General features: G+C 39.9%; 1 protein-coding gene across 1 annotated transcript in view; it reads right to left on the bottom strand.

Annotated features, from left to right (window-relative positions):
* The window catches only part of LOC105191040 (fatty acid synthase), a 102,934-nt gene that overhangs the window by 41,945 nt on the left and 47,736 nt on the right, over positions 1-13,253 (bottom strand). Inside the window, exons 6-8 of the mRNA XM_025304546.1 lie at positions 9,979-10,269; positions 9,370-9,571; positions 9,063-9,217 (exon numbers count right to left, since the gene is read on the bottom strand). Coding sequence (XP_025160331.1) covers positions 9,063-9,217; positions 9,370-9,571; positions 9,979-10,269 — 648 coding nt within the window. The remainder of the gene's footprint in view (positions 1-9,062; positions 9,218-9,369; positions 9,572-9,978; positions 10,270-13,253) is intronic.

Below are 13,253 nucleotides of genomic sequence, written 5' to 3'. Positions count from 1 at the left end.
TATATACAGGATGTTTGATAGCTGATCATGCAGACGAAAGTTGGAGATAGATTGGGTGTAGCCGAGAAGAAAAGTCATGTACCATAATGTCAAATTGGAAATAGTTACCGAGTTATTAATTAAAACATGTGAGCCAACGAGCGCGTAGAGAGCGGAGGGCGTCCGCAGTAAGCACGTAGACATTTGATACAGGCGGAGTCAGCGAGTAGCGATGTAGCGAGAAGGAGAGCGCGCGCGGCGAGGGGCAACGTAAGCGACAAGAGGCGATCGCGCGCGACGAGGAGCGAGCGAGATTTTTCTTTATAGCTTTTTCCTTATAGCTCGCTCGCTCCTCGTCGTTCGCGCTCGTTCGCCCTTCGTCGCGCTCGCTCGTCTCTTGTCGCTTGCGCTCGCTCGCTCCTCGTCGTTCGCGCTCGCTCGCTCCTCGTCGCGCGTGCTCGCTTCTTGTCGTTTATGTTGCCCCTCACCGCGCGCGCTCTCCTATCACCACTCGCTGATTCCGCTTATATCAAATGTCTACGTGCTTACTACGGTCGCCCTCCGCTATTTACGCGCTCGTTGGCTCACATGTTTTAATTAATAACTCGATAACTATTGGCAATTTGACATTATGGTACATGACTTTTCTTCTCGGCTACACCCAATCTATCTCCAACTTTCATCTGCATGATCAGCTATCAAACACCCTGTATATATATACAGGGTCATCGAAAAGTATCGGACCCCCCTAATATCTTCAGTTAGAATTTTGGGGAAAATGTCCAATAGCAAAGTTGTATGGTTTCAAGCGGGAAGTAAGATGATGACCTTGACTTTTACCTTGACCATGTCGTTCAAGGCCGTTTCAAAGTCAACCTTATTTTTTTAAATAGAACCCCCAACATTTTATTGCATATTCTTATAGCTTATCTCAAGAGATTTCCAAAACACTATAATAAAACATTTTTTCATTAAGTACTTTTCGAGTTATAAAGGTTTGAAGTTAACAATTTGTTAAGTGGTGTGTGACTCCGGCCAGTTAAGACAAGAGTGGTGTGTGATTCCGACCAGTTAAGGCAAGAATGGTGTGTGATTCCGACCAATTAAGGTAAGAGTGGTGTGTGATTCCTACCAGTTAAGGCAAGAGTGGTATGTGATTCCTACCAGTTAAGGCAAGAGTGGTATGTGATTCCGGCCAGTTAAGACAAGACTGGTGTGTGATTCTGACCAGTTAGGACGAATTTCATTCCAATTGGTCAACTTGGGCAAAATATTCAATTGTACCAAACAATTCACAACAAATATTCAAATTGTTGCCCTTCAACAGCCTGACAATGTGCCAATCTGTTATAAACAGCTGAGACCGCATTCCGGAACGTTTCCGGCGGTATTAGTTCTATCTCTCGAGTTATTCTCCCTCTTAAATCATCTAAATCTTGAGGCTTGGTGGCATAAACTTTACTTTTCAAGTAACCCCACAAAAAAAGTCAAGTGGGGTCAAGTTCGGAGACCGAGGTGGCCACTCAATATGACCCCTTCGCCCTCTCCATCTGTCCTGAAAGACCTCATTCAAATATTGACGGACAATGACACCATAATGAGGTAGAGCTCCATCCTGTTGGAAATAAATTTCATCCATATTTCCACCAGCTATGTCTCGAATGGCTGGAACAATTTGTTCGCGAAGCATACTTGTGCTGTCAAATTGCCTTCAATAAAGAAAGGGCCAACTGATCTACCATTAAGAATACCAGCCCATACGTTAACTTTTTGTGGATATTGGGTATGATTGTCTCTTTTCCAGTGAGGATTAACGTCACTCCAATATCTACAATTATGTCTATTTACATTTCCAGTCAGTTAAAATGTTGCATCATTAGAGAAAACAATATTATTAAGTAATAGAGGATCGTCGACAATCATCTCCATCATAAGATCACAAAATTCGATGCGTTTATCAAAATCGTCTTCGGACAACTCTTGGTCCAAATGGACTTTGTATGGATGCCATTTACTCAATTTCAGAATTTTACTGACAGATGCATGACCGATTTCGTGTTCTTGTGCAACGCGATTGATGGAAATGTGGGAATTTTCAACGAAAGACTGTAAAACATCTAATGCCTTATCATTATTTGTTGCTGTTTTACGTCTACCAGATCTTGGGCGGCTTTTAACGCTACCAATGTCCTCGAAACGTTGAATAGTACAGATTACAATACTTTTGGAGATCCTATTATTTTCATTCCGAAAATTTTCATTAAATAACCGCGTTACGGTTTCATACCCTCTTTGTTGATCTCCCCATTCTCGCATCATTAACAGTGTTATTCGATCTCTTTTAGAAAGCTCCGCCATTCTTAATTAGAGCAAAGAAGAATTAATCAGGTAAGTGATAGGAAATTGATCTAAATAATTAAGTAGAGAAAGATATTAATTATTAAGTGTTGGTCCAACTATCGATTTGTTTATTTCAACCAGCACTAGCAAAAAGCTCGTTGAGCAACTGAAAATCTAATAGATCAATTAATAATATTTACGAAAAAATTCTGGGCTATTGGAAACAAAATGAAGATGTTTAGGACAATCAATTGAAGCGCAATGGCTTCTTTTGTTACAGAAACAATTTTTGGGGTTGTTCGTTTTCGTCCACGAGGTGACTGCTGCTCGCTAAGAAGAAGACAGCACTGCATTAAAGATTCAAATCAGTGATCCGCATTATTTTCTCAACGCTTTCTGGCAGATTCCCGCTAACGCTTTCGAACATCACGCATCCGAGCAGCTTCTCGCGATCACCTTCGGGCAATTTTCCACCATAGCCTATTAGCATAACCGCTTGAAGCCGTACAACTTTGCTATTGGACATTTTTCCAAAATGCATTCTTACTGAAAATATTAGGGGGAGCCGATACTTTTCGATCAATGTATTTTCTTTAAACCAATTAATTGATCTCATTATTTCGCGCACAAAAGTATTAAGGTTATGATTACTGAAAACTAAATAATATTTTACAAGATATTTTACATTTTGTGTCAAAAAATTGATTTCCAACCTTTATAACTCGAAAAGTACTTAATGAAGAAATATTTTATTATAGTATTTTGGAAAGTTCTCGAGATAAGCTATAAAAATATGTAATAAAATGTTGGGGGTTCCATTTAAAAAAATAAGGTTCACCTTGAAATGACCTTGAAGGACACGGTCAAGGTCAAAGTCGAGGTCATTATCTTACTCTTTGCTTGAAACCATATGACATTGCTATTGGACATTTTCTCCAAAATGCATTCTAACTAAAGATATTAGGGGGGTCCGATACTTTTCGATGACTCTGTATATATATCTTTTCATGAAAACAAAGTATGGGAATATATGACTATTGTCGTGCATAAAATAATTAATTTTATTGTTGTTGTCATATATTGAAATGTTTATGATTATATATTCTGCATAGGAGTACTATCTTGCAGTCTCTCACTATGCGGAAGTTCGAAGAGACGTGTTACGTACATGTATCGCGTGGAACAGGCGACTACATATGGCGTTACGGATATGTAGACGTGTTCCCACGTATTTTTTGAAAAGTCCATATGTCGGAAAATGGCAATATCATACATAGATGAATTCGGAATAAAAAATCGTTTCATTTCGTGGAAATGAAATTTTTCAATTATAAAAAAAATTGGTGAGTGGTGGGAGTATGTTTAACATTTTAGCATTTTTTTAAATGGAAAACGCCATTATAAAGTACTCTTCAAATAATTCAATTTTTGTTAAAAGAGTATTTTTATTTCTTATACTTTTGACGGTGCATGTTCCGAAAGAAAAAAACCGATTTTCCTTCAAAGGGGTATTTCATCCCCTAAATGCGATTGGGCACATATAAGAAAATACGTGTCCCTTATTTTAGTCTATATTACAACATACTACTATGATCAAAAAATAAGGTGAATTTGTTTATAAAATGAAAAATCTTTATTTATTCTTCCAAATAAATTTCATCGCCTTCAAAGTACTTTCCGTCCGACACAATGCACTTATGCCAACGTTTTTTCCAATCCTCGAAACAGTCAGAGAAGTCTTTTTCCGGGATGGCCTTCAATACTTTCTTCGATTCGGCTTTTATCTCCTCAGTCGAGTCTAAACGGTATCCCCGGAGCGATCTTTTGAGTTTGTTGAACAGCTAGAAGTCGCACGGTGCTAAATCAGGCGAATACGGTGGTTGTGGAACGAATTTTTGGCGAAATGTTCTCGAAGAACCAATGTAGTGTGGGACGGTGCATTATCGTGGTGCAAAAACCAAGAATTGTCTGCCCATAATTCTGGCCTCTTGAGGCGAATAGCTTCACGCAAACGACGCATAACACTCAAATAATATTCCTTGTTAACAGTTTGGCCTGGCGGAAGAAATTCCTAATGCACAACACCGCGATAATCGAAGAAAACTATCAACATGACCTTGATTTTTGAGCGACTTTGGCGCGGTATTTTCGGTCTTGGTTCACCTTTTGCACGATATTCGCTCGATTGGTCGGTTATTTCCGAGTCGTATGTATAGATCCAAGTCTCATCTCCCGTAATGATGCGTTTCATGACGTCCTGGTAGTCAGAAATCATTGTTTCACAGATGTCCACGCGACGCTTTTTCCAAAAAATTGAGTATTTTTGGAACCAATCGAGATTTGACGCGTTTGAGGCACAAAACATCTTTTAAAATGGTTTGGGTTGATCCAAATGAAATGCCCGTAGCATCAGCAAGGTCTCTAATTGTCAATCGACGATTTTCGAACAGCAAATCTTTGATTTCCTTGACGTGGCTTTCAGTGGTAGATGTTGATGATTGTCCGGGGAGCTGTTCGTCTTGAACTCGTTCTCGGCCTTCTTTGAAGTCTTTGTAACACTTGTAAACATTTTTTTGCGACACAGCCTTATCACCAAAGGCCTTCTGCAACATCCTTAACATTTCCGCAGCAGAATATTCATTCCGCAAACAATATTTAATGCAAATTCTTTGCTCATTAAAATCAGACATAGTAAAAATCGAGAAACTTACTTTTGTATGTTTACAAAAACACGTATAGCTCTGCAGCAATTGAATATATTGAAATGAAACTCTATATAGATGTCAAAGACAGTGTTACCAACCCACTAAAAAATAATTTCATGATTTTATAGTACCCGCGAAGTTTAAATGAAAAATTCACCTTATATTTTGATCACAGTAGTACTAGGTGCGTAACTAAGTTTCCGGGTTTTTGATCAATGAAAAATGGAAAATTTCAAGAGAAATACAAAAAATGGTTTGTTCAAAGTATCGTCCCTCGCTAGCTACACATTTTTGCCATATCTCTGGCAATACATGAATACCGCGACGATGAAACGACGCGTCTTTGAATCGAAACCATTCATCCAACCAATTTTGCACTTCTTTGAAATTGGCCAAGTATTGCCCAGCCATCGACCGGAACAAGTGATAATCGGAAGGGGCCAGATCTGGCGAATACGGCGAGTGCGGTAGCAGATCCCATTTCAGCGTTTTGATGATGTCCTGAACGATGGAAGTGCGATGACACGGAGCGTTATCCTGCTGCAATAACACTCGTTCGTGTCTCGTGTCCCATTCTGGCCGTTTTTCGAGCAATGCATGGCTCAAATTGATCAGTTGTTGTCGGTAGTGATGCCCATTGACAGTTTCGCCCAGTTTCAGCAGCTCATAGTACACGATTCCTTTCTGGCCCCACCAAACGCAGAGAATGTTTTCTTTCCGAAGCGATTTGGCCGTGCCGTCGATGTTGATGCTTCGCCAGGTGAAAGCCATGATTTTTTGCGTTTCGAATTCTTGAAATATATCCACTTCTCATCGCCAGTAACAATTCGATGCAGGAAACTCTTTCTTTCGTGCCGCAAAAGCAAAATTTCGGAAGTGGCTCTTCGATTTTCCATCTGTCTCTCATGCGGCACCCATTTTCCTTCCTTTTGAATTTTTCCCATGACATGTAAGCATTTGGAAATACCTTGGCGAGTCATGTTTAATGCCTCCGCAAGTTGATCTTGTGTTTGCGTATCATCTTCATCCAATAACGCTTGCAGATCGGCGTCCTCCGGCTTGTTTTTGGTCTTCCGGAGCGCAGTGTCGAAATCGCCACTTCTGGAGCGTTTAAACCAATCTTCACAGGTAGTTTTCGATGGTGCATGTCCGCCGTAGGCCTCCTCAAGCAAACAACGTGCTTCAGCTGCACTTTTTTTCAAGTTAAAGAAGAAAAGCAAAGCTTCCGGCAAATGCTGTTTATTTGGCACAAAACTCGACATCTTCGTTGTTAGAAAAAATATTTTTGCGTTGCGATATGTGTTGGTATTACGACTGGTTATTATTAACAGATGTCTAAGCTATAAGAAAAACACAACTTCAGACATGTATGTCGACTACATATGTCGTTAGCGCCATCCATGTGTGAAACCCGGAAACTTAGTTGCGCATCTAGTAATTCAAGCTCATCTGAATCGGAGAGAGACGGTTCCATGTGTTTCCTTGTGAGATATATAGCATCATATGTACATATGCGCATTATGTACATGCGTGTTTACTTAAAAGGAAGTGGCAAGACGTGTAAAATCGATAACTGAATGAGTAATATTTCATTCGAATGGGAGGGTTAAGTACATAACAATCCTGAAAGGGTTTGCGTGCATGAGCCTTCGTTTGCGAGAAATTTGCAATTAGAGACACAGCTACATGTTAAATGTACATGTTAAGTGTAGTAACTTGGAATCAATAAGCGTGAGACGCGGTAGCTGTGGGAGCTAAGGCGCGCGCCAGTATTCTGTCGTCTACGTTCAAGGAGTGTTCGAGTCCTCGCAGTGCCAACTTTTTTCTTTTATTATATTATGTATTACTATATTTTATAATATTTCTCTAATATTTTTAATATTTTTATTATTTTTTATAAGACAAAAATATAATGCACTTATATACAATAATATCTGGGACTTCCATTTCCGGCGACAAAGGATTGTGAGTTAGAAGTGACAGGGTAGGAATTAAACGATGATTTCGGTGAGTAATAGTGAGTGTGGAGGAGAGAAAAAGGGCGTAGGATGTGGTGGAAAGGGAGTAGGGACAAGGGAGAATAAGGGTTGGGGAGGGGGAGGAAAAGTGATAGGGGGTGAGGCAAGGGTGCCCGTTAAGTCCGTTATTGTTCATGCTACTAATAGCAGATATAGATGAGGAATTGAAGAAGGGGGGATGGGGGGTAAGGCTAGGGGGAAAAAAAGTATATACGTTGGCATATGCAGATGACCTGGCAGTATTGGCAGAAAACGAGGAAGGGATGAAGGGGATGATAGGGAGGCTGGAGAGGTACGTAGAAAGGAAGGGTTTGGAAATGAACATAGAGAAAACGAAAGTAATGAGGTGCAGAAGGAGTGGAGGGAGATGGAGGAAGGTGGACTGGAGATGGAAGGGGAAGAGAATAGAGGAAGTGAAGGAGTATAAATACTTAGGATATGTGGTGATGAGGAACGGGGGGCAGGAGGCGCAGGTGAGAAATAGGATAAGGAAGGGAGCGAAGGTGATGGGACAAGTATGGGGGATAGGAAAAAGGAGGTTTGGAAAAGATTGGGGTAGGAGAATATGGCTGTTTGATAAACTAGTGTGGTCGGTGATAAGTTACGGGGTAGAGCTGTGGGAATGGAGAGAAAGGAGGAAAATAGAGGAGTTGCAAGAAAGATACTTGAGAAGATGGATACTGGGGGTAGAGAGGTGGACGCCAGGGTATATGGTGAGAGAGGAGGTGCAAAGGGAGTTATTGAGGAGCAGAGTGGGAATGAGAGCGTGGAGATATAAGAAGAGATTGGGAGAGGGGAAGGGGGATATATAGCAAGAAGGTGTTGGATGGAGATGAGGGATAGGGCGGGGAGAGGAGAAGGAGCGGGGATATGGGAGAAGGAGAGGAGAAGGTTCTTTGAGGATAGGGGGTGGAAAATAGACAAGATAGAGGAGATGAAGGAAAAGGGAGGGGAGATAAGAGGAGAAGAAATAAAGAGTAGAGAAGAAAAAAGGCAGGAAGAGGAAAGATGGGAAAGGATAAGAGAATCAAGATACAATGAGGGATACGGAAGGGTGAAGGGGAGGGGAATACCAGGATATCTGAAAATGGGATGGGGAGAGAAAAGATGAAGGAGGATAGCGAGATTTAGGCTAGGGTGTGAATTGGAGGAGGAAAGTACTGGGAGGTCACGGTATGAGAGGAAAGGAATGGAGAGTGAGAAAGAGGGAGAGATTGAAGGAGTGAAGGAGTGCGACGTGAGTGAGGAGCGCGCTTTCTCTCTCTCTCTCTCGTGCGTAGTATGTGAGAGGATATGAAATAGAGAGTTAGTATGTAAATGGCAGGTTAAAGAATTGTAACCCCAAGAGGAGGCAATAAAATATCTGTCTACAATAATATCTGTCTTATTATATAAAAAATAACAAGAATAAACGTTTTAATTATATTATAAAATTCAATATTATAAAAAATAATAAAAATATAAAAATATTATAAGATATAGTAATACATAATATTATAAAAAAGAATTGATACTGCGAGGATTCGAACATTTCTTTTATAACGGTGGGAAAATCCTTATGAATACCCTCATCCCATGGGGGAAGGGGCGGGGGTTGTGTCGGACTCTTAACGATTAAAACCCCACCGGGGTGTTTATCAGTTGAGCCGGAGTGGGGAAGCTGGGGGAATTGCTTCGGTATTCCGTCCCCGGACTCGAACACTCCTCGGACGTAGACGACAGAATATTAGCGTGCGCTTTAGCTTCCGTAGCTACTGCGTCTCACGCTTATTGATTCCAAGTTACTACACTTAACGTGTAGCTGTTTTTTAATTGCAAATTTCTCGCAAACGAAGGCTCATACACGCAAATCCTTTTAAGATTTTTATGTACTCAATCCCCCTCATTCGAATGAAATATGACTCATTCAATTATCGATTTTACATGTCTTGCCATCTCCTTGTTAGATATATCAGATATTTGTTAACAAAGACATTTCATATTATAAACATAAAATAAAGATAATGTTTGTTTCTTGTACCTGTGTGGCAATGACTGCTATAAATGATTGTATGATGCTGTTGCAGGTAGCTCTGTTTTTACTCATTATAATATTAGTGACGCATATATCATGCTGTTTTAATATCTCATCACATTTCTCAATTACGTTGGCGAACACCGGCAGCTTCATCAATTCTTCGTCATATCCAGATCATATTAATTAAAACGTTTTAATCACATATTAAGGGTATTACATATATAAGATTATACATATACATTTTATTAAGTTTGTGTACTAAAATTGTACATATACAGAAATATAACATAACTTGAGAATGCTTTCATACCTACGTTATGCCATTCAACTTCTGTTCCAGAAAACACAAAGCAAATTGGTCTTTTTTTGCACTTTTCAACTTTTCTTATTTTGTTAACAGCAATTTCAGATCCAGTTACAATATATCCTCTGTACCGATGGCCCTCAATGTTTTCAGCGTGAATGCTATGCAGAAGGGCCATATATTCTACATCTAGTTTTCGGCTATTTACCTACCACGACAAATTTGAACATATATTTCTCATTACGGGAACAATTATTTTGATTTTGGATAAAAAGTTTCTATTTGTATGCAGAACTTCAAAAATGTGTTTAAAATGGATAAAAAATAATTTGCAAATGATAAGCAGCGTCACTAAAATTTTTCGATTAGTAGTCTAAAGATTTTAAAGTCACTGTTTACGTATATAAGTCTAAATTTTTTTTAATTCCATATGGCAAAGTCTGTATGACAGACTAATTCAATATAGCGACTAAAACTATTTTATTTTATTAAAATGCAACTGGACTTTTGTTATGGAAAAAAAGTTAGATGGTGAAAATATATGAAATAGGTTTTATCTTAAATTTATAAATTATCACGAAATCTAATAACATATTTTTAGTTAAATAAACTTACATCATCTAATAGAGTTTTAACAGCTTCCTCTGTACAACCAGATACCGTTATAAGTTTAAGTAAGCCGTCTGGTGTTCCAATGTTGATTTTATTTTTGGCATTCGATTTCAACAATATGTGGCAGTTTGTACCACCAAATCCGAAAGAACTAATGCCAACATAACCTCCGTCCCATAAAGTAGGTTCAGTGACGATTTTTATTCTACCTTCAGTTATAGGAGTATGTCCCTTTCGCGGTGTTTTATAGTGTATGTTTGATGAAATAATACCAGTTTCCATTGCTATTAACACCTTGGAAATGTTAGAATTTATCAATTTCGACAACAAAACAACAAAACCTTAACTACAAGTAAGAGGTCAAGTTATAGAATATAATATGCAGTATACAGGGATCTCAAAAAGTCTTTGAACGATAAAATATCTCGAAAACAATCAGTTTTTGGAAAAAATGTTCAAGCAAAAGTTGTAAGGTTTAAAATGATCTATTTACTGATCTTATCAGTTTGACCGTGGCTAGCCTCAATAAGGTCAAGACAAAGTCATCTTGAACTTTTTAAATGGAATGCCCTACTTTTTTCATATTCTTATAACATATTTCAAGAGCTTTCCAAAACACTACAACAAAGTATTTCTCTGTTAAGTACATCCCGAGTTATGAAGCTTCAAAGTTACAGTACCGTCGGCATTAGCATTACCCAAGGTGTACCGCGTGGATGTTGCACGATCGAATTTACCCCTCTTGTGTGTGTGTGCGTGTGCGCGCACACGCGTGCGTGTGCGTGCGTGTGTGTGTGTGTGTGTGTCCGTCTGTGTGTCCGTGCGTGTGCGTGCGTTTTACACACACACACACACACACACACACACACACACACACACACACACACACACACACACACAGACACACGCACGCACGCATGCACGCACGCACGTACGCGCACACACGCATGCACGCACGCACGCACGCACGCACGCACGCACGCACGCACGCACACACACACACACACACACACACACACATACACACACACACACAAGAGGGGTAAATTCGATCGTGCAACATCCACGCGGTACACCTTGGGTAATGCTAATGCCGACGGTACTGTAACTTTGAAGCTTCATAACTCGGGATGTACTTAACAAAGAAATACTTTGTTGTAGTGTTTTGGAAAGCTCTTAAAATATGTTATAAGAATATGAAAAAAGTAGGACATTCCATTTAAAAAGTTCAAGATGACTTTGTCCTGACTTTATTGAGGCTAGCCACGGTCAAACTGATAAGATCAGTAAATAGATCATTTTAAACCTTACAACTTTTGCTTGAAACATTTTTTGCAAAAACTGATTATTTTCGAGATATTTTATCATTCGAAGACTTTTTGAGAACTCTGTATAATGTAACTTAAGGGTATAATTAATCACTTGGCTGCATAGCAAGCTGAATTTGAAAAATGTGCTTAATGGAAAAGAAATAAATTTGCAAAAGATAAGCAGCGTTATTAAAATTTTGTGATTACATGTCTAACGAGTTTTGAAATTATTATTTACATGTATGTAAATTCAAAATTTTTGAAATTCCATACGGTGAACTCTGTACTGTATGACTAACTCAATACAATGACTAAAACCATAATTTTTTTCATTAAAATGCAACGAGACCACTGTTGGAATCACTGGCTGAAAAAGTTATAATAAATAGTAAAAGTATACAAAGTATGTTTTATCTTAAATTTCTCGTGTGGGGTTTACTGGTCCCCCATCGGGCGCCTCCCCAGGTAGCGAATTAGAGAACGCTCGCTAGCTATGCTGGAGGCCACCGGGGAAATAAAATACCCGGGGTGGACCAAAACCATGAAAAAAGGAGGGCGTACTAGGTGGCGACGAGACGCCGTGCGTTCAGGAGCTGCATCTTATTTTCGTTCTGAAGAGAGAAAAATATCGAGAGCGCGGTAGTCGCTAGACCGAGAATCAAACCCGGGTCTTTCGCTTGCCGGGCGACTGCTCTAGACTACTGAGCTATCTGACGCTCCACGCTCACGACACTTTCCTCTCCCTAGATAACGTTGAGAGATGTCGTTCGGAAGTGACATCTCTAGTGCTATCTCGAGCGCATGGCGACTACAGAGAGAGGCATTGTTACTTGTTACCTAGTGGTACAAGCTGGTGTTTCTCAAAGTCAAAGGTTGCTATCCTTTAAGACCTGCTGTCCATATATGCCCGCCTCCACCGTTGCCCCTCCTTATCCGGTGCAAATAATAGAAATAAGCCCCGGGATCGACGCCATATTTTGGCTGCCCCCTGGCGCTTGGACACGTTTTTACAACGTGCCGAAGGGGGATTCACCATGAAAGAAGGAGGGCGTACTAGGTGGCGACAGGACGCCGTGCGTTCGGGACCAGCATCTTATTTTCGTTCCGAAGAGAGAAATAATTTAAGCAATGGAGAAAACAGAAATTAGTACCCCAGATAGCAGACCAGTGATACTGGCAAATCCACCCTCTGAGGAGGCTGGCCCCATGGATTCTGGGGGAGGGGAAGAGGGCCGACTATTGTTTGGAAATGACCCAGAAGTAGGCTATATGGTGACAAGTCCTCACCTCACCAAAACAAACCGTATTATGCAATGGAAGTAATGAAGTGGAGAATGGAGGTGCTGAAGAAGAAATCAAATACTTGCGTATAAGACTGCAGGAATTGGAAGATCTCTGTTCGTAGATGCGAAATGAGATCCAAATATTAAAACCAAAGAACGATTAATTCATTAGAGAAAGCAACTCTAGTCATGACCAAGCAGAGACAGCATGTGATTTAAACAAGCGGGATTATCACACGGATGAGGAAGAGTTAGCTCGTGAGACAGAATGGATCCTAAACAAGTAGAGACCCAACAAAAAAAGGAAGGCAGTTTCCTCCTGAACTGAAACTGAGCTATCTAAAGTTGATAGTAGCAGAAAACAGGAAATGAAGGAAAATACACAACCATAAAAACAGCAATCACCACCTATTAACGTGGTTGGAATTGAAGAAATGAAGAATTTACTAAACTTCAATTGCTATTTAAATCAATTAGGCTAACGGACTACAAGATCACAACCCTAAACAATGGAGTATGGAGGATTAGTGTCTCCGATTCGGATGCCCACAGGATCTTAACATATAAACTGGATTTAGAAAGGGTTCAGTGGTATTCGTATGCAAACAAACAAGAAAGACCAATAAGGGTTATGGCTAGAGGGCTACATACATTATGCGAAAGTGAAGATATTCTGGGGGACCTG

This window comes from Harpegnathos saltator, unplaced genomic scaffold (assembly GCF_003227715.2).
Source record: "Harpegnathos saltator strain DR-91 unplaced genomic scaffold, Hsal_v8.6 scaffold625, whole genome shotgun sequence".
Classification (NCBI taxonomy): Eukaryota; Metazoa; Arthropoda; class Insecta; order Hymenoptera; family Formicidae; genus Harpegnathos; species Harpegnathos saltator.
This window is presented reverse-complemented; position numbering and strand designations above follow the sequence as displayed.